Source organism: Podarcis pityusensis (genome assembly GCF_964106645.2).
Source record: "Podarcis pityusensis genome assembly, chromosome: 3".
NCBI lineage: Eukaryota > Metazoa > Chordata > Lepidosauria > Squamata > Lacertidae > Podarcis > Podarcis pityusensis.
In genome coordinates, this window is record NC_138026.1 from 10606183 (window position 1) to 10620590 (window position 14408).

At 41.3% G+C, this 14408-nt stretch overlaps 1 protein-coding gene across 1 annotated transcript in view; it reads left to right on the plus strand.

The window, feature by feature from the left end:
- Positions 1-4431: 4431 nt before the first annotated feature.
- Positions 4432-14408, plus strand: part of MCM8 (minichromosome maintenance 8 homologous recombination repair factor) — a 40332-nt gene continuing 30355 nt past the window's right edge. The window contains 8 exon segments of the mRNA XM_080999445.1: positions 4432-4488; positions 7208-7368; positions 8038-8112; positions 8693-8775; positions 9949-10098; positions 11616-11719; positions 12304-12502; positions 13781-13866. Of these exon segments, the coding sequence (XP_080855571.1) occupies positions 7227-7368; positions 8038-8112; positions 8693-8775; positions 9949-10098; positions 11616-11719; positions 12304-12502; positions 13781-13866 (839 nt within the window). The 5' untranslated portion in view covers positions 4432-4488; positions 7208-7226.

The window sequence follows — 14408 nt, forward strand, 5'->3', positions numbered from 1 at the left end:
AAAATAGAGTCATGAAAGGGATGCAGAGGGGGAAATCACTACATTAAGATGCTGCACTGGTTGGAGGGTATGCTAAGCAGCACGTTGGGGCTGCTGTTGTCCTGGGGCAAGGAGTTCCATCGCCCTTCCCCGCCCAAGAGAGAGGCAGGGAGGGAGAGTGACTCTCGCCCACGCCGCCCGCAAGCCCGGCATGAGGCGGTTGCGGCGCCGCTGCGGCCGCTGAAGCACCGCCCTTCTGCATCCCTCTCCATCCCCTCCTCTTCCTCCTCCCTCAGGCCACCTCCTCAGCCGCCGCAGCCGCTGCTGCCTCCGGCTTCCCCTGACAGCGTGGAGGAAGTCTCGCAAGAGAGGGGCTGCCCGCCCGCCCGCTGCCACCCGTCTCCTCACAACGGACCCCTGAGGGGGGAAAGGGAGAGGCACACTCTCTCGCTCTCTCAAGGCGGAGGACCCCAAGCCGCTGCTTCCCTCCCGAGCCGGGCAAGCATGAGACCTGGGAAATTTAAGGGACATCATCAGCTGGAGTTCCCATGAGCTGGAGTTCCCACGAATAAAAGGAAAATATGAAGAAGAGCTGCGGAAGGGACATGGAAGAGACTTGAGGGCTTCGGATATAAGATTGCCAGGTTAATGTGCTAGATTAACAGGACAAAAAGGACTGACAAAACCCGGGACCAGGAGGAAGGGACGCTGGATGAAGATTGGATTGCTTAAGCTTCTATTTTTATCATTAGGACTGTTTTATAAAATTGATGAATGTTAGGAAAATGTTGAAATGAAATTATTTGGCTCTTATAAAAATGTCTAAAGAATTAGGTAAGAATGTTATGGTTAGGAGAAGTTGGTAAAAATTAAGATTTAAGTTCTAAATTTTTTTTATATATATATAAGATAAGATGAAAATAGATTAAGGTAATGTGAGGACAGAATATTATGAATTATGGAAAGGATTTGCTGTGATTATTATAAATCAGGATACAGGAAAAGGGAGGAGGAGGAGGTCAACGAAAGAAGGTATTGAAAGTGGAGAATTGAAGAATGATGGTTTTACTTTTTCTTTTCCTTTTTTTGTCTTGTTTCCTTTTTTTTCTGTAATTAAAAAAAAAAGATCTCAATAAATATCATTTTTTTTTAAAAAAAGGAAATTTAAGGGACATCATCAATCCGGGACAGCAGCGGGACACGGCGCTGGGATAAGGGAGTTTCCTGCCAAATAAGGGACAGTTGACAGCTATGGGGTGTACGCCTGAACGGCACTTAGCTCTTTTATTTTGTAGTTGCTCTTTTGTTGTTGTTTAGTCGTGTCCAACTCTTTGTGATATTATTATTATTATTATTATTATTATTACTTTATTATTTATACCCCGCCCATCTGGCTGGGTTTCCCCAGCCACTCTGGGCGGCTTCCAATAAAACACTAAAATACAATAACCTATTAAACATTAAAAGCTTCCCTAAACAGGGCTGCCTTCAGATGTCTTCTAAAAGTTTGGTAGTTGTTTTTCTCTTTGACATCTGGTGGGAGGGCGTTCCACAGGGCGGGTGGATTGTAGTAAAATTAAAAATGTTTGGGAAATGATATACAATGAGTTGAAGAAAATGTTCCAACTAACGTTTGTAAAAAAGCCTGAAGCCTTTTTGTTAGGAATTGCAGGAAAAGACCTGCCAAGGAAATTAAAAAACATTTTCATGTATTCGACAATGGCGGCAAGAGTCTTAATAGCACAAGGATGGAAGAATGAGGAAATCCCGACTAAAGAACTGTGGCAAGAGAAATTGATGGACTATGCAGAATTGGTGAAATTGACACATAAACTATGTGACAAGGATAACTGTGACTTTAAAGAAGAATGGGAACCTTTTACGAAGTATTTAAAGAAGTAACAAAATGAACTGGACTCCTTGGCAGGTTTTGAATAAACACAATTTTTTTATTGGTAACATATAGATAAATTGAGGATCTTTGCAATTTTATAACATGCAGAGAATAACATGTGCTGAGAAACCAAGAGGAGCTGAGGGAAGTCTGGGGTGGGGGAGTTGGAGGGTGGGTTTTTTCTTTTTTAGGGGGGGAAGGGAAAAAGGGGGGAGGAATGTGGATAATGTATTTTTGATAAATTGGTATGTTGAAATCCCTAATATTTTTATTTTTTAAAAATATTTGTGGGGCATAGGAATTCGTTCATTATTTTTTTTTCAAAATATAGCCCGCCCCGCCCCCCAGGTCTGAGGGACAGCAGACCGGCCATCTGCTGAAAAAGTGTGATGACCCTTCCTAAATCTAGCCAAGAAACCCTGTGTTGTAAAATGTTGTCTCCATGGCATGCGGTACACGGGGCACGGGCACGCACACATTTTTAAAATGTCCCGCCAACGCCAGTGCAACCCATTTCTTGCAAACCGTGCAATTTGGGTTTTCTTTTTTAAGCAAAGTACAACGAACCACACCAAATAGGAATAGGACTTAAGAGCAGCAAGTCCCCCATCTCTTTGCTTCTGCCGTCTGCCCTCCCCCTACCGTTCCCCTTGCCCGATTTCCTGGGTTACATATGCTTCAGGTTACAGACTCTGCTAACCCAGAAATAATGCTTCAGGATAAGAACAGAAATCGTGCTCCAGCGGCAGCAGGAGGCCCCATTAGCTAAAGTGGTGCTTCAGTTAAGCTGGTTAAGAACAGTTTCAGGTTAAGAACGGACCTCCGGAATGAATTAAGTACATAACCAGAGGTACCACTGTATATGCAGTTATGAACATTTAGAGCGTGCTCACTTATGGCTTATGTGTGTGGTACGGAAGCTGTACTGCCCAGGACAGGATGGGGTTGTGCAGGGTTGTTAAGGCAGCAGAGAGCATTGTTGGCTGCCCACTCTCCACCTTAGAGCAGATTTATGCCACAAGGTGCCATAGGAAGGCACTGGACATAGTAAAAGATCCATCGCATCCTGGTCACTGTCTCTTCGAGCTCTTGCCGTCGGGACGGAGATACAGGACGATGAAGACAAGAACGAGCCGTCTTAAGAACAGCTTCTTCTCCAGAGCAATCTCGGCCCTGAATGGGAAGCCCGGACTTTGAAAGTCATCTAATCTCCCTTGCTGTATTATACTGTATTGATTAATTAGTGTTTTTATGGAGCAGTCAAGTAATTTCGTTGTCCCCGAAGGGGGCAATGACAATAAAGATATTATTATTATTATTATTATTATTATTATTATAATATATATATATATATATAAAAAAGACCTTCTTAATTTTTTTATTTCACTAGCCAAGAAACCCTGTTTTGTAAAAGGTTGAACCCATGGCAACCCATTCAATTTGGATTTTCTTCCTTTTTTTATGTACGCAACAACAGCAGCAAGGATACTTCTTGCAAAGCACTGGAAAGCTCAAGATCTACCCACACTGGAAGAATGGCAGATGCAACTGATAGACTATATGGAATTGGCTGAGATGACCGGCAGAATCCGTGACCTGGGAGAGGAGAGGATGGAGGAGGACTGGAAGAAATTCAAGATTTATCTACAAAAATACTGTAAATTGAGTGAATGTTAAGCAGGATGCTAGATCATAAATAATTGAGCACCACTAAATTAGATGATTCAAGATGATAAGTGAGATTGAGAAAATATAATTTTTTTCGAGAATTACAAGATTATAAATAAATAGATGGGACATAAGAATGCAAACAAGATGATAAATTGCTGGCAAAAAGTTATAACGATGAAAGTGGGAGCGGGAGATGTGAGGGAGTCCAAAGAAGATGTGAAACTATGTTAAGACATATGCTACATTGTTTATTATACCTATTTTGTATGTTAAACCCTAATAAACATTTATTTTTAATAAAAAAAAAAAACACAATTTGGATTTTCTTTTTTAAGCGAAGTAAAACGAACCACGCCAAACAGGACTAGGACTTAAGAAAAGAGCAGCCAGTCCCCCATCTCTTTGCTTCTGCAGGCTCCCCTCCCCCTACTGTTCTCCTCGCCCCATTTCCCAGGGGGGTGAGAGGAGGCAAGAAAGGCTGCTGCCCAGACGCAGCTCGGCTCCAGCCCTGGACCTCCCTCCGTGTCGTTTCCTATGGGGCAGAGGCGTCTGAAATCAAGCTGCGCGCGGGGAACCGGGAGCCCAACCTCTGCCTCGTTCCCCCTTCCCCGCCAAGTTAAAGGCTTCTCTCCCTTTGGCGACGCGCAGGCGCAGAAGCCGTCTCCCTTTTGTTGACGCCTTTAAGGGAAAGGGAGGCGGTTCCCATAGCAACCGGGCAGCCGCCTTTCATGGGCTTTCTAAAAGCCCGGCGCGTTGGGTGACGTAGAAACCGGAGCGCGCGCGCGCCTTTCATTGGTCTTCGGACGGCCTGGCGACGAAGGTGACGCGTCAAGCGCGCGCCAAAATTCGAAGAGCGGAAGCTGCTTGAGGGAAGAACGAGTGGAAAGGGGTTTGGTGAGCAGCTGCTGCTTTCAGCTCTGGGGTTGCCCCACACCAGGCGGCAGGTGGGTGTGGGCAGTGCCGGATTTATGTATAAGCGAAACAAGCTATAGCTCAGGGCCCCACTCTTTTAGACCCCCCCCCCAAAATTCACTATTAATATACTTCTTAATTGTATTTCAGTTCAACAATTACTTTGATAAAATACATGTTTCGTTATGTGCAAATGACTTTAGATACCTATTAGGTCCATAAATTACCATATAGACATCACTGAAGCAGTGACAAGACGGTAAAATCTCTCTCTTTTTTTAAAAAGATATTTATTCCAAATTTAAGGTTACAAAAAAGAAAGAGAAAAACCATACAAAATACAGAAAGAACTTTAACCATAACAAAACATAAAATGAACAAATAACAAAAAGACAATAAAATAGAATATAAAAAAGACTTAACAAAAAATATAAAAATGCATTGAATTGAAATAAGACAAAAAAACAGATTAAACCTTTACTTAGCCTTTTTCCCTTTACTTATTTCCATGACCTCCTCTCACCTCCCAACTTTGTATTCTAGTTCAAATCGTATTTCCAGCAGATCCTTCTAACCTTCTTTTCATTTACGTATTTTAAAATTAAAATAATGTAATTAATCCTCCTCTACTTCATCAATTTCCATACCTCATTTTTACTTAGTCCGTTATATCATATCTGCCAAAACGACCTAATATTCTTTTTCCAACCGCTTTCTAACATTCTTTTATATTGCAGTATTTTTGAAAATATATTTTAATTTTTTTCCAGTCTTCTTCCATCGACCCTTCTCCTTGGTCTCGAATTCTGCCGGTCATCTCAGCCAGTTCCATATAGTCCATCACTTTCATCTGCCATTCTTCTCGGGTGGGCAATTCTTGTGTCTTCCAGTACTTCCCAATGAGTATTCTTGCTGCTGCTGTCGCATACATAAAGAAAGTTCTATCCTCCCTTCGCACCAATTGGCCAACCATGCCCAGGAGAAAGGCCTCTGGTTTCTTCAGAAAAGTGTATTTCAATACCTTTTTAAATTCATTATATATCATTTCCCAGAAGGCCTTAATCTTTGGGCACGTCCACCAAAGGTGAAAAAATGTACCTTCATTTTCTCTACATTTCCAACATTTATTATCGGGCAAATGATAGATTTTTGCTAGCTTGACTGGGGTTAAGTACCACCTGTAGATCATTTTCATTATATTTTCTCTTACGGCATTACAAGCCGTAAATTTCAAACCTGTGGTCCATAACTGTTCCCAGTCAGCAAACATAATGTTATGTCCAAAATCTTGTGCCCATTTAATCATAACAGATTTAACCGTTTCATCCTGTGTATTCCATTTCAGCAGCAAATTATACATTCTTGACAAATTCTTAGTTTTAGGATCTAACAATTCTGTTTCCAGTTTTGATTTTTCCTCCTGGAAACCAATCTTAAGACGGTAAATCTCTATTTCTATATCAAAATAAACGTAAAGTGGTAGCAGCAGCAACAAAACACAAAGGGAAATAAGACAAGGAGAAAAACGGGGAACTCAGGAGGGGGAAAAACCCCCTCGCGGAGTGAGTAAACCCAAAGCAAAATAAAGAGTAAAAATAGCGGAGGGGGAACAACGCTACCACAAAAGTAAAGGGAAGACAGAAGAACAGAAGAAACATATATAGAGAGTGTAAAGAAATCTCTCAGGTTGCAATTAAACTATTTGAAAAGCATACGATCTGAAACGGACTTTCTAGAATTATAATTACTTTGATAAAATGCATATTTTGTTATGTGCAAATGGCTTTAGATACCTATTAGGTCCATAAATTACCATATAACATATATTTAACACAAAAAACAGCGACAGTTTGTTCCTGACAAAGGACAGCTGGACATATAAAGGGCCCCATTACCTTCAGTAGCTTAGGGCCTCATCAAACCTAAATCCGGCCCTGGGTGAGGGTGTTGGTAATGAAAATGAGGCATATCTCCCTGACATGCTAGATTTCTATGAGAAGAGATGATGGTAGTTGTTATTGGTTAAAGAGGGTTGGACTAGATGACCCCAGAGGTCCCTTTCAACTCTATGATTTTATGAACATGTAGTACCTGTAGTCTGAATGGGTGTAGGCCACATTATAGGCTGGCCATGCTTGAGAATTGCATAATGTCTAACTCTGGCTCAAATGAGAGCATTTGTGGCTCAGGGATGCAAGGTATCCTATCCAGTGTACAGTACTGCTGTTATCTGTGGAGTGTCTTTTTAAAATCCCTTTGCTGCTAAGTATTTATTATCATTATTTTTAAACAAATGTATAGGCTGCTTCACAGCTTAATGCCTTCAAAGTGATGCTCAGCACAGAAACAGGCTAAAATGCAGATTCTTTCAAACAATAATCATATAAACAAACTCTTTAAAAAAAGCATTTTTTTTCAGATATATAATTGTTCCATAGGTTGCACCTTCATAAATGAAAATGTCTTCAATAGGTAGTGGTGCCTATTTTGTAATTAATGTATATTGATTCAAAAGAAAATTTCCTTATGTTCAATGGGACTTACTCTGACATTTGCATAGGATTGCAACCTAAGTGTCTTCTCTACTCACTGTGCATTGGATCATTAGATTTCCATGCTAGCTCACTCCAAGTGTTTTACCTACAAGAAGTGGTCATCATTTCATTTCATATATGGATTACTTGCAAGGTGTAATGTTACTTGCCACACATGAATTGAAAGCAACGTCCTTTGGTTTAACTCTGGTTTCAGGTCCCTTAAGAGTGCTGAGATGAGCAGTGAACCCAGAGGAAAAGGTTCTGGGCGAGGAAGAGGTGGCTTTCAGAGATGGCGAGGAAGAGGAGCATGGCAAGGGAGAGGAAAAGGATGTGGACAGAGAGGAGAAGGGAAAAGTGCTGGGAAGTCAGAGTCTGGTATGTTAATTCCACAACATGATTTGCTTTTGTATTATTATTTTTTAAAGGAAGGTGTTGGTGGTTGGAAGGATAGCATAAAGAAAATGTGTCCTGTGATAACAAAATGCAAGGCCTGGAGCTTGGGGTTGCCATATCGTGGTCTTAAGGGAAGTTTTAAAATCTGAACCCCTTGCAAATGTTGCCTCTGTGTACTGTATGAGCAACTGTTATCTTTTAAAAAATAACTTTAGTTCTAAACTGTATTTTATTTATTACTTTGAATTTATGAATTTATAGCCTGTCCTGCCTTCGTAAGGGGAGTCCAGTGAGCCTTTAAACAATAAAACTGCATAAAACATTATGAAATATTACAGGCAGAGCCAGTTTCTTATTCCACAGGGTATGCTAGGAAAGAAGGCATAAATGTCATATGGTAAATATGACCCTGTGGACAGAACAGGGACATTTGTAATGATTGTTCTTGTTTTGTGTATTTACCTTTTGCTATTGCATTTTTGTGGATCTTTCTATATTGCTATATATTTAAATATTTAATGAAAATGATATTATACAGTAATATATTGCAGACATCAGTTAAAAGCAGCATATGTAGGCAGATATATCTATGAAAAATTGAGAACTGAAAATTGACTAATATCACTAACTTTCTTGGGAAATGCTTTTCAGCTCTGCCTCAGTTCATTCAGATGACTCTGGATCAGATTCCTACTTACAGAGGCTGGAAACTATATTTCTCTGAAGGTAAGCTTTTTCTGTAGATATATACAGAACTGACTTGATGGCTTGAGAATAGAATAACATTTTGGCTTGTATTTAATTCTCCTCTTTAACTCAATGCCTGATGAAGCCAAATCCTTGATACTGTATGTTATAAAATACATGCCTACGCAAAAAGGACAATTTGAAGTTAATGAGCTTACTTGTACATATTTGCTAGTAGTTTATCATCTTGTCACTTTGTATGTAAAGCACTATGAATGTTTATGGTGCTATATAAATAAATGGTTTATGTGAGCTGTGTTCAGTAAGTCAATATGCAAACAACCCTTTTTTATATGGTGGTTCCAGTGTGACCAGATATTTTCCATTTCCCTCATGAATGCTACTTGCTCAACAGCTTCCTTGTCATTTAAACTAAGCATATGTTTGTGTACTATGAAGAAAATCCAGAAAGAATGAGCTGGTTTGTGCACAGTTTTTTTAGGATGGCATTTGAGGAAATGTAATTTCTAATAGAGAAATTGTGTTTTTGAATTCTAAGCAAGATGTTTAAAAGCTGCAGCACAAATGTTAAATAACTAATGAAAATTGTCCAATTCAGCATATGATGACAACTCCCCTTTTGTTCAGAAGATTGAAGCATTTGAGAAATTTTTTGTGTCTCGAATAGAGCTTTATGATAAGGTAAGTCTTCATAATGCGATCTCTTTCTTATTCCTTATCTCTTACCCCCACCCTCCATATCTTATAATTTGTAATAATAATGATAATGATAATTTATTATTTATATCCCGCCCATCTGGCTGGGTTTCTCCAGCCACTCTTGGCGGCTCCCAATAGAATATTAAAAACACAATAAATACATCAAACATTAAAAGCTTCCCTAAACAAGGCTGCCTTCAGATGTCTTCTAAAAGTCAGATAGTTGTTTATTTCCCTGACATCTGAAGGGAGGATGTTCCACAGGGCAGGTGCCACTGCCGAGAAGGCCCTCTGCCTGGTTCCCTGTAACCTCACTTCTCATAGGGAGGGAACTGCCAGAAGGCCCTCGGAGCTGGACCTCAGTGTCTGGGCTGAACGATAGGGCTGGAGATGCTCCTTCAGGTATACTGGGCCGAGGCAGTTCAGGGATTTAAAGGTCAGCACCAGCACTTTGAATTGTGCTCGAAAACATACTGGGAGCCATTGTAGGTCTTTTAAGACCAGTGTTATGAGGTCTCGGAGGCCACTCCCAATCACCAGTCTAGCTGCCGCATTCTGGATTAGTTGTAGTTTCCAGGTCACCTTCAAAGGTAGCCCCATGTAGAGCGCATTGCAGTAGTCCAAGTTTCTAAATGATACCTTGTTTTGGATACCTTTCCCTTCTGAGGCTTCCATCACAACCACAAGTAGTAATATTTTCCATGGTGATGACTTTCTGAACAAGTTCTGCAGTGGCCTTTAGAAGATATGTAAAACCCTGTGCTGTCAGATGTGGAGGTTGTGGTCTGTCTGGATCCTTGCTGCTGACTGAGTCCTTACTAAGTTTTATAGTGTTCAAATGTATATTTTAAGGATGCATTTATGATTTTATTATGTGTCATGAAGGCCTTGGTGGGCACAAAGTGAGGCTTCTATCAATTATTATTAATATGCGTGCAGTCAATTAGCAAACTTTATTAGCAATCAATACAGTTTCAGGATTGGAGGGGAGCTGAACAACTTCTTGTCTGCTTCCTTGTTCTGACAGGATCTTTATGTGCTAAACCTCTTGCTCTCACACCCCTCACTCATATCCCGTGTTGGTGGTCTTTCTGAAAACAATTCAGACAAGCCTTTGAAAATACTGCGACAAATTCACACAGTTCTCTTCTATAGGATGAAATAGAAAGAAAAGGAAGTATTCTTGTGGATTATAAAGAGCTGGCACATGATACAGAATTAATGGAATCAATGCCTGATTTTGCTTCTGAATTAAGAGATATGCCACAAAAGATATTGGACTGCATGGGCCTAGCTATACATCAGGTAAATACGTCTAGCACATGGTGAGCAGTAAAATTTTGAATGTTAAATCATTCACAGACTTGAATGCATATACTGTTTGGTGGGAGTAAGAGGCAAAAAGTGTCATTTAAGGTTCTTTTTTAACAAGTGTGTGTGAAAGGAAGAGAAACCCATACTTCTAAATTTCTCATAGAACCAGCCTGGGAACTTCCCTCTGCATGACTCTTTTATATTTTGATAACCAAATACTTTTCTCTGTGAGCCAGCAGAAAGAAACTTATTTTTTTGTGACTGCGCTGGAGTGTTTTCAAAGAAATAAACAGCTAACGAGTTTTTTATTTTCTAACTTGGCTGTTTCTTTGAAATACGAAGCTTATGAAATCATAAGACACCTCACCTTTTGGTTTCAGGGGTCTGAGGTCTATTTTTGTGTTATAACTTGGATTTTATGCATGTTTGACATAAAATGACTTAGGACCGCAATACAGTGGTACCTCTGGTTGTGAACAGGATCCGTTCCACAACCTGAAGTGCCGTATCTGCGCAAGTGCATGGCACGATTTAGCGCTTGTGTGCATGCGCGAGCGGCAAAACCCAGAAGTAACCCTTTCTGGTACTTCCGGGTCACCGCAGGACGCAACCTGAAAAAAACGTAACATGAAGCAAACATAACATGAGGTATGACTGTACCTCAAGGACCACCTCTCTCCATATAAGCCGACCTGGACCCTTTGTTTATACCGTGGTACCTCAGGTTAAGTACTTAATTCGTTCTGGAGGTCCGTTCTTAACCTGAAACTGTCCTTAACCTGAAGCATCATTTTAGCTAATGGAGCCTCCCGCTGCCGCCACGCCCCCAGAGCACAATTTCTGTTCTCATCCTGAAGCAAAGTTCTTAACCCGAGGTACTATTTCTGAGTTAGCGGAGTCTGTAACCTGAAGTTTATGTAACCCGAGGTACCACTGTAATCTGAGGCCCTTCTTTGTGTGCCTCCTCCATGACAGGTCCGGAGGATGGCAACATGAGAACAGGCCTTTTCTGCAGGGGCTCCCTGTTTGTAGAATGCTCTCCCAAGGAGGTTCAACTGGTGCCTTCCTTATCTTTAGGTGCCAGGTAAAAATGTTCCCCATCAACCAAGCCTTTGGATAGTTAATATTCTACAGCCTTTTAAATGTGTTTGTGGGAGGTGGGTTATTATTTTGTTGTTTCTCTTTCAGCTATTTACTTCTGCTTTCATCTCGTGTTTTTATATTGTGAATCACCCTGAGATCCTTGTAAATAAATAAAGTAAATAAGCAAGCAAGCCTCTTACTTGGATTAAACAAAACTACTCTCAGAGCCAATATTGTGCCTAACAAAAGGATCAGAAAATGATATTTAAGAAAAGGGGTGTGTGTGTAAAATGACAATTAAGAATGCAGAGTTTTGATTCTTGAAACCTTTGTGATTTTTTTGCACTGGTTGGAAAATACTGTTCAGTGTTATCAGCATCTTTATATGATGGTCGAGGCTTCCTGAGTATTTTTTTATGTTACAGGTGCTAAGCAAAGATCTTGAAAAACATGCAGCACAACTTCAGGAACAAGAAGGACTGTCCATTGATGAAGAACCCATAATTAATGTCCCATATATTCATGCAAGGTAGCTATTGCTTTAAAAAGAACAAGTTTTCTTGAAAGGCTCAAACTCCACATGTCACATGTTATTTGCGAAGCAATGCATTTCCCAGATATTGGGGAAATTAGTCTTAAGTTCCATCAAAATCAATGGCACAAATTATGATGAATAGCTTGTTGATTCTAACCCGCCCCACTACCAGACTGAGATTTTCAGTCTGATCCTATGCATGTTTTCTCTGAAGAAAATCCCTTTGTGGTAAGTAGTACAGTGGTACCTCGGGTTAAGTACTTAATTCGTTCCAGAAGTCTGTTCTTAACCTGAAACTGTTCTTAACCTGAAGCACCACTTTAGCTAATGGGGCTTCTCGCTGCCGCCGCGCCACCGGAACACGATTTCTGTTCTCATCCTGAAGCAAAGTTCTTAACCTGAAGCACTATTTCTGGGTTAGTGGAGTCTGTAACCTGAAGCGTCTGTAACCTGAAGCGTCTGTAACCCGAGGTACCACTGTAGTTAGTTCCAAGTAGGTGTGCATAGTAGCTCTGTAGAATTTAACATGATTGATTTTCCCTGACAGTCATCTAATTTTCCGTATTGTTTTATTTTAGAGTGTACAACTATGACCCACTTACTCAGCTTAGGAATATTCGAGCCAATTGCTATGGGAAATTTGTGGCTTTGCGTGGGACTGTGGTGCGTGTCAGTAACATTAGGCCTGTCTGCACCAAGATGGCATTTATATGCAGTGCCTGTGGAAATACTCAGAGTTTCCCTTTACCTGATGGCAAATATACTCTTCCTACAAAGGTAATGAACACTTTAAAACCTTTTTTTTTTTTAGTCACTGTTTATTATTAGACTGCTGGGACTTTAAAACATCAGGCAATAAAGGGAAATGGGTTAACATCGGGAAAAACTAGGCTGAATTGCTGAAAATAAGCCTGTCATGTCTTCTGGTTTACTGCCAGTTTATAGACATGGTCCATAAATTACCGTATTTTTCCGCTCCATAGGGCGCACCGGACCATAGGGCGCACCCAGTTTTTGGGGGGGAAATCAAGAAAAATAATCTTATTTCCCCCCCAGCCCCAAAGAGCAGCATACAGGATGCGCGCAACCTCTCCCTGCCAGAGGGGTTGCGCGCGGCTATGGTACAAGCCAAGGCAGCCAGCAGGATGGATCCCGCTGGCTGCTTTGGCTTTCTCTTTAGCCCCACGCAATCTCTCCCTCCCGGGAGGAGCTGCGCGAGGCTAAAGAAGCCATAGCCCCGTGCAGCCTCTCCCTGCCAGAGGGGTTGCGCGCAGCTATGGCACAAGCCAAGACAGCCAGCGGGATGGATCCCACTGGCTGCTTTGGCTTCCTCTTTAGCCCCACGCAACCTCTCCCTCCTGGGAGAAGCTGCGCGGGGCTAAAGATGCCATAGCCACGTGCAGCCTCTCCCTGCCGGAGGGGCTGCGTGTGGCTATCCCTGAAGCCTGGAGAGCGAGAGGGGTCGGTGCACACCGACGCCTCACTCTCCAGGCTTCAGCGAAAGCAACACGAAGCCTTTGGAACACGGAGGGAGTGCTCCCTCTGCGCTTCGGAGGCTTAATGTTGCTATCGCTGAAGCCAAGGAGCCTGCATTCGCTCCATAGGACGCACACACATTTCCCCTCAATTTTTGGAGGGGAAAAAGTGCGTCCTATAGAGCAAAAAATACGGTAAACTAAAGCATTATTTATCTTCAGAGCATTGTTTGCCAAAGAAGGATTTATGCAAGCAGAAGCCTCTGAGATTTAGCGTGGATGAGCTTTCTGCGCCTCCAAAACAAATGGGATAACGTCAAGTATTATAGTTTCCAGGGTGGCAGCCATGTTAAGTTTCTTGCAGCAAAAATGATGAATCTTGTGCCACCTTTAAGGTTAATAAAAATATTGTGGCATAAGTTTTGGTAGAGTAGATGAAGTGCAACTGATGAAGTGGACTCTGGTCCACCAAAGCTTATTCCATAATAATTTTTTTAGTTTTTGAAGTGCCACAAGATTTTTTGTTTAAGTACTGTAATATAAACTTTTTTTGTGCTAAACTTGAACATGCATTTTTTAGTGTCCTTTGCCTGAATGTCGTGGACGATCATTCACTCCTGACAGAAGTTCTCCTTATACAGTTACTGTGGACTGGCAGTCTATTAAGTAAGTATATTTTGGTTTGCTTTGTGTTCTTTTTGAATCTATGATATTTTGGATGTGTGTGTGTGTGTGTGTGTGTGTGTGTTCCCGTGTGCCTATGATACAGATTGCAATTAAAGGTTTGCATATATTTATTAAAAGTTGACATGTAAGAGGAAATGGCCATGTTCTTCCAAGGGAATCAAATAATTTCATTGTAATATGCCTCCTCTTCTTCTTTTTAAGTTGTGCTGAATAAAAAGCCATTCACAAATGAAGGCTGCAGTCCTAAAGCTGTTATTTGTTCAGCTGAGAGACCCTAGGAAGCGCTGCTCTGCTGGGGGACAGGGAGCCCTGGCCCACTCTTATGCTAATAGAGGCCCCCTGATATGTCTGTGGAAGGCTTCCTGGGTATTGATGTCCTGCTGGTGGTGGGGACTGAAACTGAAAGTGTTTGAGCGAGGCTGGGGGTTCCCAGGATCCGCAGGCCCCCAAATGAGCATGGTTAATACCTTACCATTGCAAATTGGGATGTTAGTGATTTGTAAATAGCCTAGTTTGTTCTT